At 43.4% G+C, this 12,509-nt stretch overlaps 1 protein-coding gene across 1 annotated transcript in view; it reads left to right on the top strand.

Moving 5' to 3' along the window:
- The first annotated feature begins 7,070 nt into the window (after positions 1-7,070).
- LOC108363344 (uncharacterized) overlaps positions 7,071-12,509 on the top strand; it is a 123,853-nt gene continuing 118,414 nt past the window's right edge. The window contains exon 1 of the mRNA XM_017616686.1: positions 7,071-7,967. Within this exon, the coding sequence (XP_017472175.1) occupies positions 7,176-7,967 (792 nt within the window). The 5' untranslated portion in view covers positions 7,071-7,175. The remainder of the gene's footprint in view (positions 7,968-12,509) is intronic.

Consider the following 12,509-nt stretch of genomic DNA (forward strand, 5'->3'; position numbering starts at 1 on the left):
ACCAGTTTTCCTGCCAGTTGTGACCGGAACGAATTATTGAAGCAGTAGTGAACTACCCAGCTTAATTTGATCTCCTTTCTACAAATTGCCGTGGCCACCTCCCACTTGAGACAGCAGTGAACTGCATAGTAAATTGCCACATCCGGAGTGAACGTATAGCATACCTGCGAACTACATACACTAAGCGGAGCCCTGCTTCCAAGAATTGTGGAGTACTGACTCACTATAAGAGCCGGTAAGTGATATTAGGGGGATTAGGCTTAAGGTTAATCGGGAGCGTCAAAACGTGGTTTTAATAGCCAATAAATGCCAACAACACAGTCGGCATCAAAAATGGCGGATAGAGAATGAAGATCTCGAAACTACTGTGAGAGAGCATACGATTGGCGCCTAACAAGAAAGTACCGCTAGCGTACCGGCACAATTAGCAGCAAAATTTAAAGGCAGCCTTAAATCAGCAGCAACGTAATGTAAGAGCGTCGACTGAAACGAACTCTGAGGGGGAAGATAGGGTAGACAACACGTTAGCAGAGGCGGTCAGTGAGCTGAGCCGCGCTTTAACACAAACGCCTGCACAGCCTGTGATCTAGCTGAACGACTTGCCCGAGTTCAACGGTCGACCTGAAGATTGGCCGATGTTTCGAGAAGCATTTACGGCCACGACAGCGGAGTATCATTACACTAGGCGGCAAAATAGTTACGGCTGCAGAGGGCGTTGAAAGGTCAAGCTAGGGAAATGGTAGAGTGTTTGCTGATACACAGCGGTAATGTAAACCGCGGTTTAGAAACATTAAAAGAGCGATTTGGTAGACCTGAGATTTTGGTTAAAAGTCAGATTTCGCGTATCCGTAACGTTGCTAATATCCCTGAGAATAGAATAGACTTTAATCATTCCGAAAGACGTGCACGCGGTAGAGTCACAAGAGCTTCATAGAGGCGGGTGTAAAATGTGTTCAGGTGGTCACGAGCTTATGGTCGATTCTTAGGCCTTTCTCATAAAGATATGTGGCAATATATACGCGAAAAGCGACTTTGTTTTAATTGTTTAAAGTCTGGCCATCGAGGTACTTCATGCGTAGGGATACATAGATGTCCGGTTACAGGGTGTGAGAAAAAATGGCATGAGCTGCTACACGAGCCTCGATCTCAACGTGAGGAGAGTAACCATCAAAACGATTCGAGGCCGCGTATACTCGCCAACGTTGAAGTATCTCCTGGTAGTCGAAGTTTACTGTTTAAAATTCTTTCAGTTAAATTGTTTGCTAATGGTAGGAGTGTCGACTGCTACGCTCTCCTTGATGCAGGGTCGTCCTTGAGTCTGATGAACGAGAAACTTGCGGCGCAGCTTGGTATAACGGGTCCAAGAGAAGNCTTGATGCAGGGTCGTCCTTGAGTCTGATGAACGAGAAACTTGCGGCGCAGCTTAGTATAACGGGTCCAAGAGAATAACTAACGTTGCAGTGCTTCGGTAGTAGCACGGTCACCGAATCTTCGATGACAGTGAATATGGAGATATCGGGCGTGAGTAAGCAATGCAAAAGGTTTCCACTCGGCGACGTCAAGACGGTTGGATCTGCAGTTGCCGCGACAGACACTTAGTATATCCCAGCTCGACGTAGGCCAACGACATTTAAAGAGACTGCCATTAGTGGGTTACTCAGGTGCTACTCCAGACTTGTTGATTGGGTTGGACAACGTGCATTTAGGTGTCGCGAAACGTATTGCCGACGATGGTCGTCGGGGTCCGGCTGCAGTATTGACCAAGCGTGGATGGCTGATCTACGGTTCCCTGGGGAACAGAAGCGACACAAATCAGCGCGTATTTTTGGTGCGAGAAAACACTACGGATACGGCGTCGGGAGTCGAAAGCATTGAAGAGCTGGTCAGAAACTTTGTGGTGAGTGACGACTTAGGCGTTTCTACTGCTGTCAGACATATTGAACCAGAGGATGAAGTGAGAGCACGTACTATACTGGAACAAACGACATTTCGCGTTTGCTGAGCGCTATGAGACGGGACTATTGTATAAGAACGACGAAAATGTAATAGGAAATAGCCGAGGAATGGCAGAGAAGAGGCTTCTGGCACTAGAGCGAAAATTGGTATGCAACGAGCAACTAAGACGCGAATACAATAGGATGATGAGAAGCTACGAAACAAAAGGCTACTCAAGGAGGCTCGTAGCAGACGAAGTTTCCCCACAACATCCACGCACATGGCATTTGTCCCACTGTGGGGTTTTTAATCCGAACAAACCAGGAAAGGTACGTCTCGTTTTCGACGCAGCAGCGCAAGTTTCTGGGAGATCCTTAAACTCCTATTTATTGAGCGGTCCAGACTTATGCAAGACGTTGCTCGAAGTTTTGATGAAGTTTCGTCAGAAGCCGATAGCGGTCAGCGCCGACGTTGAAGAAATGTTCCACCAGATCGTCATAAGGGTGGAAGATCAACCAGGGCAGAGATTTTTGTGGAGGTAGAAGTCCGGTGATGAAATCCAGGTGTACTCCATGCGAGTGATGACTTTTGGAGCGACTTGTTCTCCTTGTGCGGCGCAATTTGTTAAGAATAAAAATGCGTTCGAGTTTGTCGGAGAATTCCCCGAGGTGGTCCCGTCTATATTAAATAACCACTACGAGAATGATTTCGTTCACTGCTTTGCTGACGTAGAGGAAGCCGTGAGCATTGCGAATNAATGATTTCGCTCACTGCTTTGCTGACGTAGAGGAAGCCGGGAGCATTGCGAAACAAGTAAAGTACATTCATCGGACAGGCGGATTCAATTTGAATGGATTCGTGTCCAATTCTCGAGCGGTAAGCGATGCCCTAGGTGATGGTCAATCTGTTGGAACGATGAAAGACTTCGAAAAACCTGAGGCAGGTCATCAGAAGGTCCTCGGAATGCAATGGGACACGAGGAGCGACGTGCTAAGGTCCTTTGNATTGCGAAACAAGTAAAGTACATTCATCGGACAGGCGGATTCAATTTGAATGGATTCGTGTCCAATTCTCGAGCGGTAAGCGATGCCCTAGGTGATGGTCAATCTGTTGGAACGATGAAAGACTTCGAAAAACCTGAGGCAGGTCATCAGAAGGTCCTCGGAATGCAATGGGACACGAGGAGCGACGAGCTAAGGTCCTTTTTGGCCTTCGGTCGCGTGGACCCGGAGCTGTTGCAAGGTCGGCGTACTCCAACTAAGCGTGAACTATTACGCGTAATGATGTCCGTCTTCGATCCCTTCGGCGTTGCCGCAGAACATGTGCTCAAGGCCAAGTTGTAGCTGCAGATAGTATGGAGAGCTGGAACTAGTTGGGATGACGAAATCTCGGAGGAGGCGAAAACTGTTTGGAAGTTATGGCTAAATACGTTGAGCTACATCGAAGGTATCAGAGTGCCACGTTGCTACAAGGCGTCATTTTCAACGGGAGTTGTTGAACTCCACATCTTCGCTGACGCAATCGAGGCGGCTTTCGCTGTTGTAGCGTACTGGCGCATCAATACTGACCGCGGCGTAGAAGTGGCTCTAGTGACAGGGAAAACTAAATGCGCACCTCTAAAACTTACAACGGTTCCGCGACACGAGTTGCAAGCTGCGGTACTAGCCTGTCGTCTGAAGATAATGGTGTCAAAATACCACGACGTCAAACCGTCACGTGTAGTCATGTGGACGGATTCAAGGACTGTTCACGCCTGGATAGCTTCAGACCATAGGAAATACAAACCTTACGTTGCTCATCGGGTGAATGGGACGAATCCAAGCGACTGTAGGTGGGTACCGGGAGCTTTAAATCCTGCGGACTTCGGTACCAGACTCCGAAGTAACGCGCGTGAGTCATCTTGGATGGTGGTCCAGGTTTCTTGACGGAGGATGAATCGTTCTGGCCCAAAACTAACAACATCGAAAGTACGCGCGAAGAACTACGAACTAAACACCAGCTAGTTTTCACTAGAATAAATGATAACCTTTTGCTCAAATATTCAAACATTATGCGGTTGATACGAGTGGTTGCCTACATGCGAAGGTTCGTGAATAGTTGCAACAAGGCGCCAGGAAATAGACTATTCGGAACGCTCAACATTCAGGAGCTCAGAGAAGTGGACCTACTAGTCATCCGCAGCACGCATCAAAGCACTTATGTCGAAGAGTACGCTCTACTGAAATATGGTAACCGAATATGCTCAAGCAGCAGAATTTTCAAACTGAACCCCGTAGTAGATGAGGCAGGGATTATGCAGGTGAATGGCCGCCTGCAGAATGCTGACGTAGTACACCCGTATACACGTCGACCCGTCGTGATGCCACAAGGACACCATGTAACCAATACTCTTGTTGACTTGTACCACCGTATATGGTAGCACCAGAGTGAGAACACCATCGTGTCGGAGTTACGACGCAAATATTGGATTCCCCGTATCCGCGAGGAAGTACGAAAGCAGCCAAGAGGTGCCTTGTGTGCAAAAGAGGACGTGCTATGCCAGATGTGCCACAAATGGGACAACTGCCAGCGGGTCGCCTTACGCCATTTGTACGACCGTTCACGTATGTAGGTCTTGACTACATGGGTCCGTTTCTGATCGTGGCTGGGAGGTACGGAAAAGCGGTGGATCGCGTTATTTACGTGTTTGACGACACGCGGGATACACCTTGAGATGGCTATCTATTTAACTACAGATACTTGTTTACTCTGCATCCAGAATTTCATGTGTCGACGTGGAACGCCGGTGCGGATCAGGTCGGATAATGGCATCAACTTCATAGGAGCAGATAGGGAAATGCAGCGTCAACTCAAAGACTTCGAAGAGGGAAAGATATCCGAGGCATGGGCATAGAATGGGTGTTCAACTGTCCGTTGAACACAGACGCCGGCGGATGTTGGGAGCGCTTGCTACATAGTGTAAAGCGTGCCATGCAACATGCATTCAACATCGAAATATTTAAAGAGCAGACGCTGTACAGCGTCATGTGTGAAGCCGAAAACGCTGTGAATTCGCGACCGCTTACGCATATCCCACTTGACGCTCCTGATGAAGAACCTTTAACCCCTAATCGTTTCCTCCTAGGCACAGCGAACTCGGAGTAGACTCCGAATCTGCAAGAAGAATCCTTTAAGGTGACGCGAACGCAGTTGCGAAAAATGCAGCAGATTCACCATCGCTTCTAGAAGCGGTGGATGGCGGAATATCTTCCGGACTTGTGCCGCCGAACGAAGTGGTGGAAACCCGTGCAGCCGTTGTCTTTGGGAGATTTGGTCCTGATCTGCGATGATCGCATGCATCGATCCAGGTAGCCGATCGGTCGAGTCGTTAGCGTCAAGCCGGGCAAGGATGGGCAGGTCCGTGCGGCAGAAGTGAAGACGGCTGGATGGACGTTCCGGAGACCAGCTTGTATGTTGGCGAAGCTAGACGTTGGTGAATCTAGCAGTGGGTAGATCCACGGCGCCCGGGATGATGTGAAGGAACACACTTAGTAGAGCTTAAATATTTTTGAATTTAGCAATGCAACCCTGCACGGTGCATAAATCCAAGTTTTGTTAAGTCCGGCAACGCTGCCGATTGTTCATATCTGTCAAATGTTCGTATTTGTCAAATGTTAGTATCTGTCAAATGTAAAGCGCCATAATTTTATTCCGAAGACAAAAAGGCGCGAGGACACACAAAGTGTAAGGCAATTCGATTTAGTTTAAGATTGTACTTATTCAACATTGCAAAATTTTATAAAATCTTAACTTGCAGGAAAATAAAACAAACAATCACAAGCAATCAATCATCAACTGCAAAAAAAAATTATTGAAAATCGTTTAAAAATCACTGAAATAAACCACCCACAAAATACATATAAAGAAAGAAGCAAAACAGAAATATCAAAGTTCAAAGTTACGAACGTCACACACTTTTTTCGCATTTGCTATTACAAATGGCTGCTTCTCAACCGGTCAGATCTGTTCTGGTTCATGATACATCCCTACAAGAATTGTGTGATGGAAACTAACATATTCTCAATTATCTTACTAACACATTTGTAAATTTTGCGTTGGTTAAAAAGAGACCATTAAATAAGACCATAAGTTGAAAGAAGATAAAAAATCACATGTCTACAGGGTTTTCATCATTTTTTGCACATTGGCCTTAAAAACGTGATGGGAGTATTTGATGGATATTTCCATTACCACTGGGTATCACATGATCAATCAAATGACTATCACTGTTCTTGTAGGGATTCGCGGTGCAGCGAACGAAGGTGGCGCTGTCAGTGGTACCGCTACTTTGGTTTTGCCGATTTTGACAGTTGTGCTAACTTGTAAATAAAACTTTGTTTACAAATCAGCGAAAGAGAAATTTTAACTATAAGTGAAAAATCAGTTTAAATTGTGTTAATTTGCAATTTTTGAGTGAAGACTGCGTAAAAACTAATACAATGAAGTGCTGTGTGTTAAATTGCGACAACCGTCAAGATGTAAGAAGCGTAGATGCAAGTGTAGCGCTGGGACGAATCGCTGCATTTTGTGTACATAGGCCACGGCAAAGCCGTTCCCGAAATGTTTCTCTATTATTATATTAACAGCATTTCCTGACAATGATTTTGTTTCTGCTCCACGCAGCCTCCATTAGCAAGTTAACTAATCAGTCCCGCAGAGATGCTGCTGCAGTTTTCTGCAGCAGCCTTAATTGCAAAGCAATGGAGTGCACTAAAACGTTTGCTCAAGCAGCCTCAATTGCAAAGCAATGGAGTGCACTACAATGTTCACTGTTCTCTAATAGATTAGGTGAAAAATGCAATATTTTCGCATTTAGCAAAATTAAAACACGTTTTTCGCTGTAAAGTGAACTGCTTTTTGCAGTTTCAACTCGTTCTTCTTTTCGCTGTATTCTTTGTTTACTTTGGTACACAAATGTCAACGCACAGGACGGCGCAATCTTGTATTCTATCATTCTTGGTAGGGTTTATATACTACTTGTAAAAAATCGGTAGTGGGTACCAAATAAGAAGTACTGGGTACCGAAATCTTTCTGAAGGTTGTATTCCGTGTATTGGGTACCGACATTTCAGGACAACACTATTTCCTGAGCAACCCTTCGATTGCGTCGATTTTATTATCGTTGGTGATATTTGTCTGTTTGCCAGCAGAAAATTTGTTCTAATATTTAAACAAAATTTATTGTGACTATCTTTGCAAAAATGAGTGATCCATTGCAAAAACCAACACGAACGAGTGTCGTCCAATCAGAGTTATCTGACCTCAAATTTGTGAAGCTGCATAGTCCAAAAATGAAGAGTGTTTATTGGCAGCATTTCGGCTTTCCCACCAATGAGTACGATCGGATTATCACAAAACAAAATGTTGTATGCACACTTTGCCACAAAGTTTTAACTAATCATGGAAATACCACAAATTTGCGCGCTCATTTGCAGCACCGCCACAAGGATATATTTCAGAAAATTTGCATCGAAAATGGGATAAGGGTGCCACCTCGACGCCCTATTCCGAAGAGCACCAATAGCGGAACTGGTCCTGGTCGATTGAGTACAAAGCGCGATCCCCTTCGTCATAAGGTTAAAGTGGAAGCTAGAGACTCGTATAACGACATCTCCAACCAAGGTATTTTGCCAGGAGAAGAACCATCAACTCTCTATGAGTCAATGGTTCCAATGACGTACGACGACGACGACGTAATAGATAATGATCACTTTGTGAAAGTGGAAGTATCTGGCAACGCAAATGCCGGAGCAAAATATAGGAATACACATGAGCATAGCACAATTGAAGTAATTACAATGGATTCGAAATATAACACAAACTCCAACTATCGCTCGGATATGGGAGAAATAGTAAATCAATACCAGTTGCAAGATGCTCTGGTAAATATGGTCATAAATGATGTCCGGAATGTGGATACACTTTATGATCAGGGTATGTCGACATTTATACGCACCCTTTGCGGCAATGTAGCATTTCCATCAGATAAAAAGGTAAATTCCTATAACTTTTATTTATATATATATATATGTATATATATTAGAGGCCAGCATCGGAAGATATTTGGCTTCACATTGAAGTTTTCTAACGAATACGCTTCCTTTTCTTCCGCTCACTGAGAGCGCGGATAGTGAAGAGAAGTATAGTCGCTAACACTGGCTACACGCGACGAACATGTGCACGCACATGTGCGCCAACATGCTCGCTGTCGTTTGCCACAGACGGTGAGCGGCTCATATGTAATGTGACCAACTATTTCATAGCTCAAAGAAGTACAGCTTAGGTTGGGTTAAGTTAGCGCCGCGAGCCGATTACGAAATTTCGAACGCGGCTAATTTCGATCCCTGAGAGCTCAGTGTTTGTTCATAAGTGCGAGCCAAAATGCTTCCATCTTAGCCTCGCGAAGGTTGGATAGTCTAAAAGAAAGCGTGGAGATGATTCCACTTCATCTTCATCTTGTCAGCCAATACAAAAGGATCAGTTGAAATTCTTAGTCTCACTGCATGAATACCAATCGCACAATGGCCTGTCAGAATCCTCATCATTAGCCCTTGAGAGGTAACGTATTTTTGAGTGCCCTATAAAAACATTTGCTGCAGCAGAGAAACGTCTTCTTTTTCTTTTTATGTCACAAAAGGGCCCGGTTTCCCTTTGCCGAATAGCAGTTCGTGCTGCGACAATTCTGTCTGCAATATCCGCCGGTGCCGCGTTCAACATATGTATGGCAAGCGCCAGTGTAGGTGTGGTTCCTAATGCTCCGCTAATTCCTGTTGCCAAGTGTAGCTATCTGTAGAGAGTTCCACCAGACAAGAGCTCCTTGAAACAATATAGGATTAAATCTGGTTTCCTAGAGCTAATGAATTAATCTGGGTGAGAGACATCACCTTTTACCGATAGCTCCCCTACAGGAGTACAAGGCAACCACGACAGTCTGGTCTACGTAACCGGAACGACCCAGATTTATATCTGGCCAAGGACTGTCACTCCAGCAACACTCCCCAAAAAGTCTTTGGGGAATTTGTATGCTGCTACAACAACAACAACCGACACATTTCCTACCGTTTCCTCAGGACTTCCACGATAGCCGCCGTTAATCACCCACCTAGTTACCTGGCTCAGGTAACCTTGAGCCAGATCAAAAAGGGTGTATAGAAATCGTCCCTTAACCAAAAGTTTCACATCATCTACATAGGCGATCACCCAATAGCACACTTTTTCCAATTCCTCTAGAAGGTCGTTTACAACCGCAATCCAGACCAGGGGGTGGGTGGGTTAAACACCACCTTGTGGAGTGCTCCTTTTGACTCTGCGCTGAGTGCATGCGCTCCCCTACTTCGCCGGGACAGTTCTGCCACGTAGTAAACTATAGGCACGCCTTATNCAATCCAGACCAGGGGGGGGGGGGGAAACACCACCTTGTGGAGTGCTCCTTTTGACTCTGCGCTGAGTGCATGCGCTCCCCTACTTCGCCGGGACAGTTCTGCCACGTAGTAAACTATAGGCACGCCTTATCAGGTTGGTTTCCACCCGCAGATTATGAATATACTTGACTATTGCCTCTGGAGTGTCGTTGTTGAAGGCCGCCTCGATATCGAAGAAGGCCCTACTGCATAATCTTCATGCGCGAAGGCTTCCTCTGACCACTTTACCAATGTGTGCAGGGCGGTATTCACCGACCTTTTCTTGCAATAAGCTATTGAAAATTAGTCACGAGGAATCGCGTTTATTATGTACAGGTCAATCGGTCTCTCTTAGCGTTTTTAGTAAAAACGAAGAGACTGATAGGCCTAAATCCCTAAGGGAAACGTGAAAGCCTTTTCCGGTCTCCGGAATGAACGCAACACTGACTACCCTCCAAGCCTCGGGAATGTACCCGGTCCTCACACAACTCGCAAAAATAGGATCCAACCAATTTCATGGCGTTTAGAGCCCTTCGCAGCTACGCAAATATGATGCCATCGGTCCCCGGCGACTTTAATGCTTTAAACAAATTTATCGCCCAGACCAAGTGACGATCGTCGAGAAGATCGGAGAACTACAGGACCTGAAGTACAAAATATCGCAAAGAAGTACACTTGACTGTATTCGAAGTACAAAGTACAAGAGCGAAAAAAGAAGTATAGTACTTCCGAAAGAAGGACGGTTGGTCACACTACTCATATGTGATTTTGTCGTGATAGCGTTAAGAGGGATAGCAAAGACGCGGATGATGAATCTCAAATGCTTATGACTTAGGTTTTTTTATTTATGTATTACTTAAATTTATTTATATTTCACTTCTATGTATGCACATACATATCGTCGTTTAAAGTACGAAACCGCGTATCGTCATACTGCAAAACCGCGTAACTGACATTGGCTGCCAAAAATTGAATTTGCTCACAGAAGCTCTTGGCTTAATCCTTATCCATTCGTCCTGAAATATACCAGCCAGTAATGCGATTGTTTTATAAAAAAGAGAACAATTTTGAAATATGAGTGTTTTTACTCTCTAGAAAACAATTTATGCAACCTCCCATACGCGGTTTGGCATTATCTTGATACGCGGCTTTGCATTATCTTGATACGTGGTTTTGCATTTTGTTGATACGCGGTTTTGTACTTTAAACGACGATATACATATAGTAATTTAGTCTCATTTATCAAAAATTCAATAACGTACATGGCTTGGCTGCACTTATCCGCCGATGTGCACACTGCAAGCATCAATACAAAATGAGGTTGTTGTTTTTGTTTCCAATGCGATATTATCGATTTTTTTTTATTTTTTGCGAGCATGCCCTACAAACGACGAACATGTACCGCAAGCCGAGCATGTGCGCGCACATGTTCGTCGTGTGTAGCCACTGTAAGCTTCGAGTAACTAAGTAAAGTACTCGACAAAAGTATGTTCCGAAAAAGCGAGCAACATAAAAGAGGAGTACTTCGTTGTGAAACTTCCGCAAGTAAAACGTTCCTTCATGTGAAGTTTTCAAGTATTTTAGGAAGTTTTCGTTTGAGAGCATAATTTATATACATATAAGAAATATGATATGGCTCGTGCACATAAAACATATTTACGTTTATTTCTATACGTTTTTTATATATATATGTATTATTTAGGTATTTTTATATCATATCTATCCTCATACTACATCAAATTTAAATATTGTAACACAATTTTGAAGGTGGTCGGCTTTACCGCCTTCGGAAAAAATGCAAATTTTTACATAGGGTTGCTATCTGTCTGAAAATAAAGTGAATAAAATATTTAAGTGGCGTAAAATTTTGCAACGCTTTTATCGAACGAAAGGCATTTCAGTGCACTTTTATCAAGAGGTAATATTTTTAATAGGGCTGCCAATACAATATAGAGACTTTGGGACTTATCGATACAATAATCGATATTTTTATCGGGGTTGTTATCGATATTTTTATCGAATTTGTTATCGATTATTTATTGATTTTTTATCGATTTTGTTATCAATTTTGATATCAACTATTTATCGATATTTTTATCGCCTTTGTTATCGATATTTTTATCGATTTTCTAATCGATTTTGCTACCAATATCGATTTTGCTATCGAAATTTTTAACGAATTTGTCATCGATTATGTAATCGATATTTTTATAGGTTTTGTTATCGGTATCAATTGCATTGATTCACCGTGTACCTCTAAGAAAATTCTTACTTCAAAAAATAAAACCAAGGTCCTTAATTTGACATCTAACTTTTTATGCGGATTTTTTCGACCCGAACCAGTACGATGTCTTTCGTAAAGACAGGGATCCCATCAAACCCGGATGTAACCGAGGTGGGGGTGTGTTGATTGCGGCCCGTACTAATCTCCAAGCTTCGTTTCTACCTCATCAAAACGAAGACACTATCATCGATCAACTTTGTGTTCGTGTCAGAGGTTCCCTTGGATTGCTGTATATTTGCGCCTCTTATATACCTCCACTTAGCTGTACTAGCTTATACATGTCGCATGTTGACAATGTGCTAGCTCTTCATCGTAATATTGGGGACAACCAACTTTGTGTGCTTGGTGATTTCAACTTAAGCAATGTAAGCTGGTCGTATTTCGATAATAATTTATTCTTGACTCCCTCAAATGAACAAAGTTCTGTTGAGTCATATGTTATTGATAACTTTTTACTCAAATAAACGGCCTCGGCAACAATATGAAACGCCTTCTAGACTTAGTCTTTGTAACGTACAACATAAACTTTGAAATTTCGAAACCTTCTTCTTCGATATCCCCACCCAATTCATTTCATTTACCATTGGTTTTAGACATCGAATTTTTTGAATTTTTCGAAGATTCCCTAGTACACAAAACTGTTTCATTTAATTATAATCGCTGTGACTTTGACGTGTGTCAAGTTAGCACTACACTTTTCGAATTTGGAAAAGTTAACTACGGCATTAATTGTAGTGTTTTTGTTGTAAATTTGTTGTGGAAAGAAAAAATTTGTAGCTTTCGTTTTTTAAGAAAAAATGGTATGTAGTGCTAACTTGACACCATACACCTAGTCGATAGAATTGAGATAT

The sequence above is a fragment of the Rhagoletis zephyria genome, unplaced genomic scaffold (assembly GCF_001687245.7).
Source record: "Rhagoletis zephyria isolate East Lansing unplaced genomic scaffold, Rhagoletis_zephyria_1.1 Rzeph_scaffold_01251, whole genome shotgun sequence".
Taxonomy (NCBI): Eukaryota; Metazoa; Arthropoda; class Insecta; order Diptera; family Tephritidae; genus Rhagoletis; species Rhagoletis zephyria.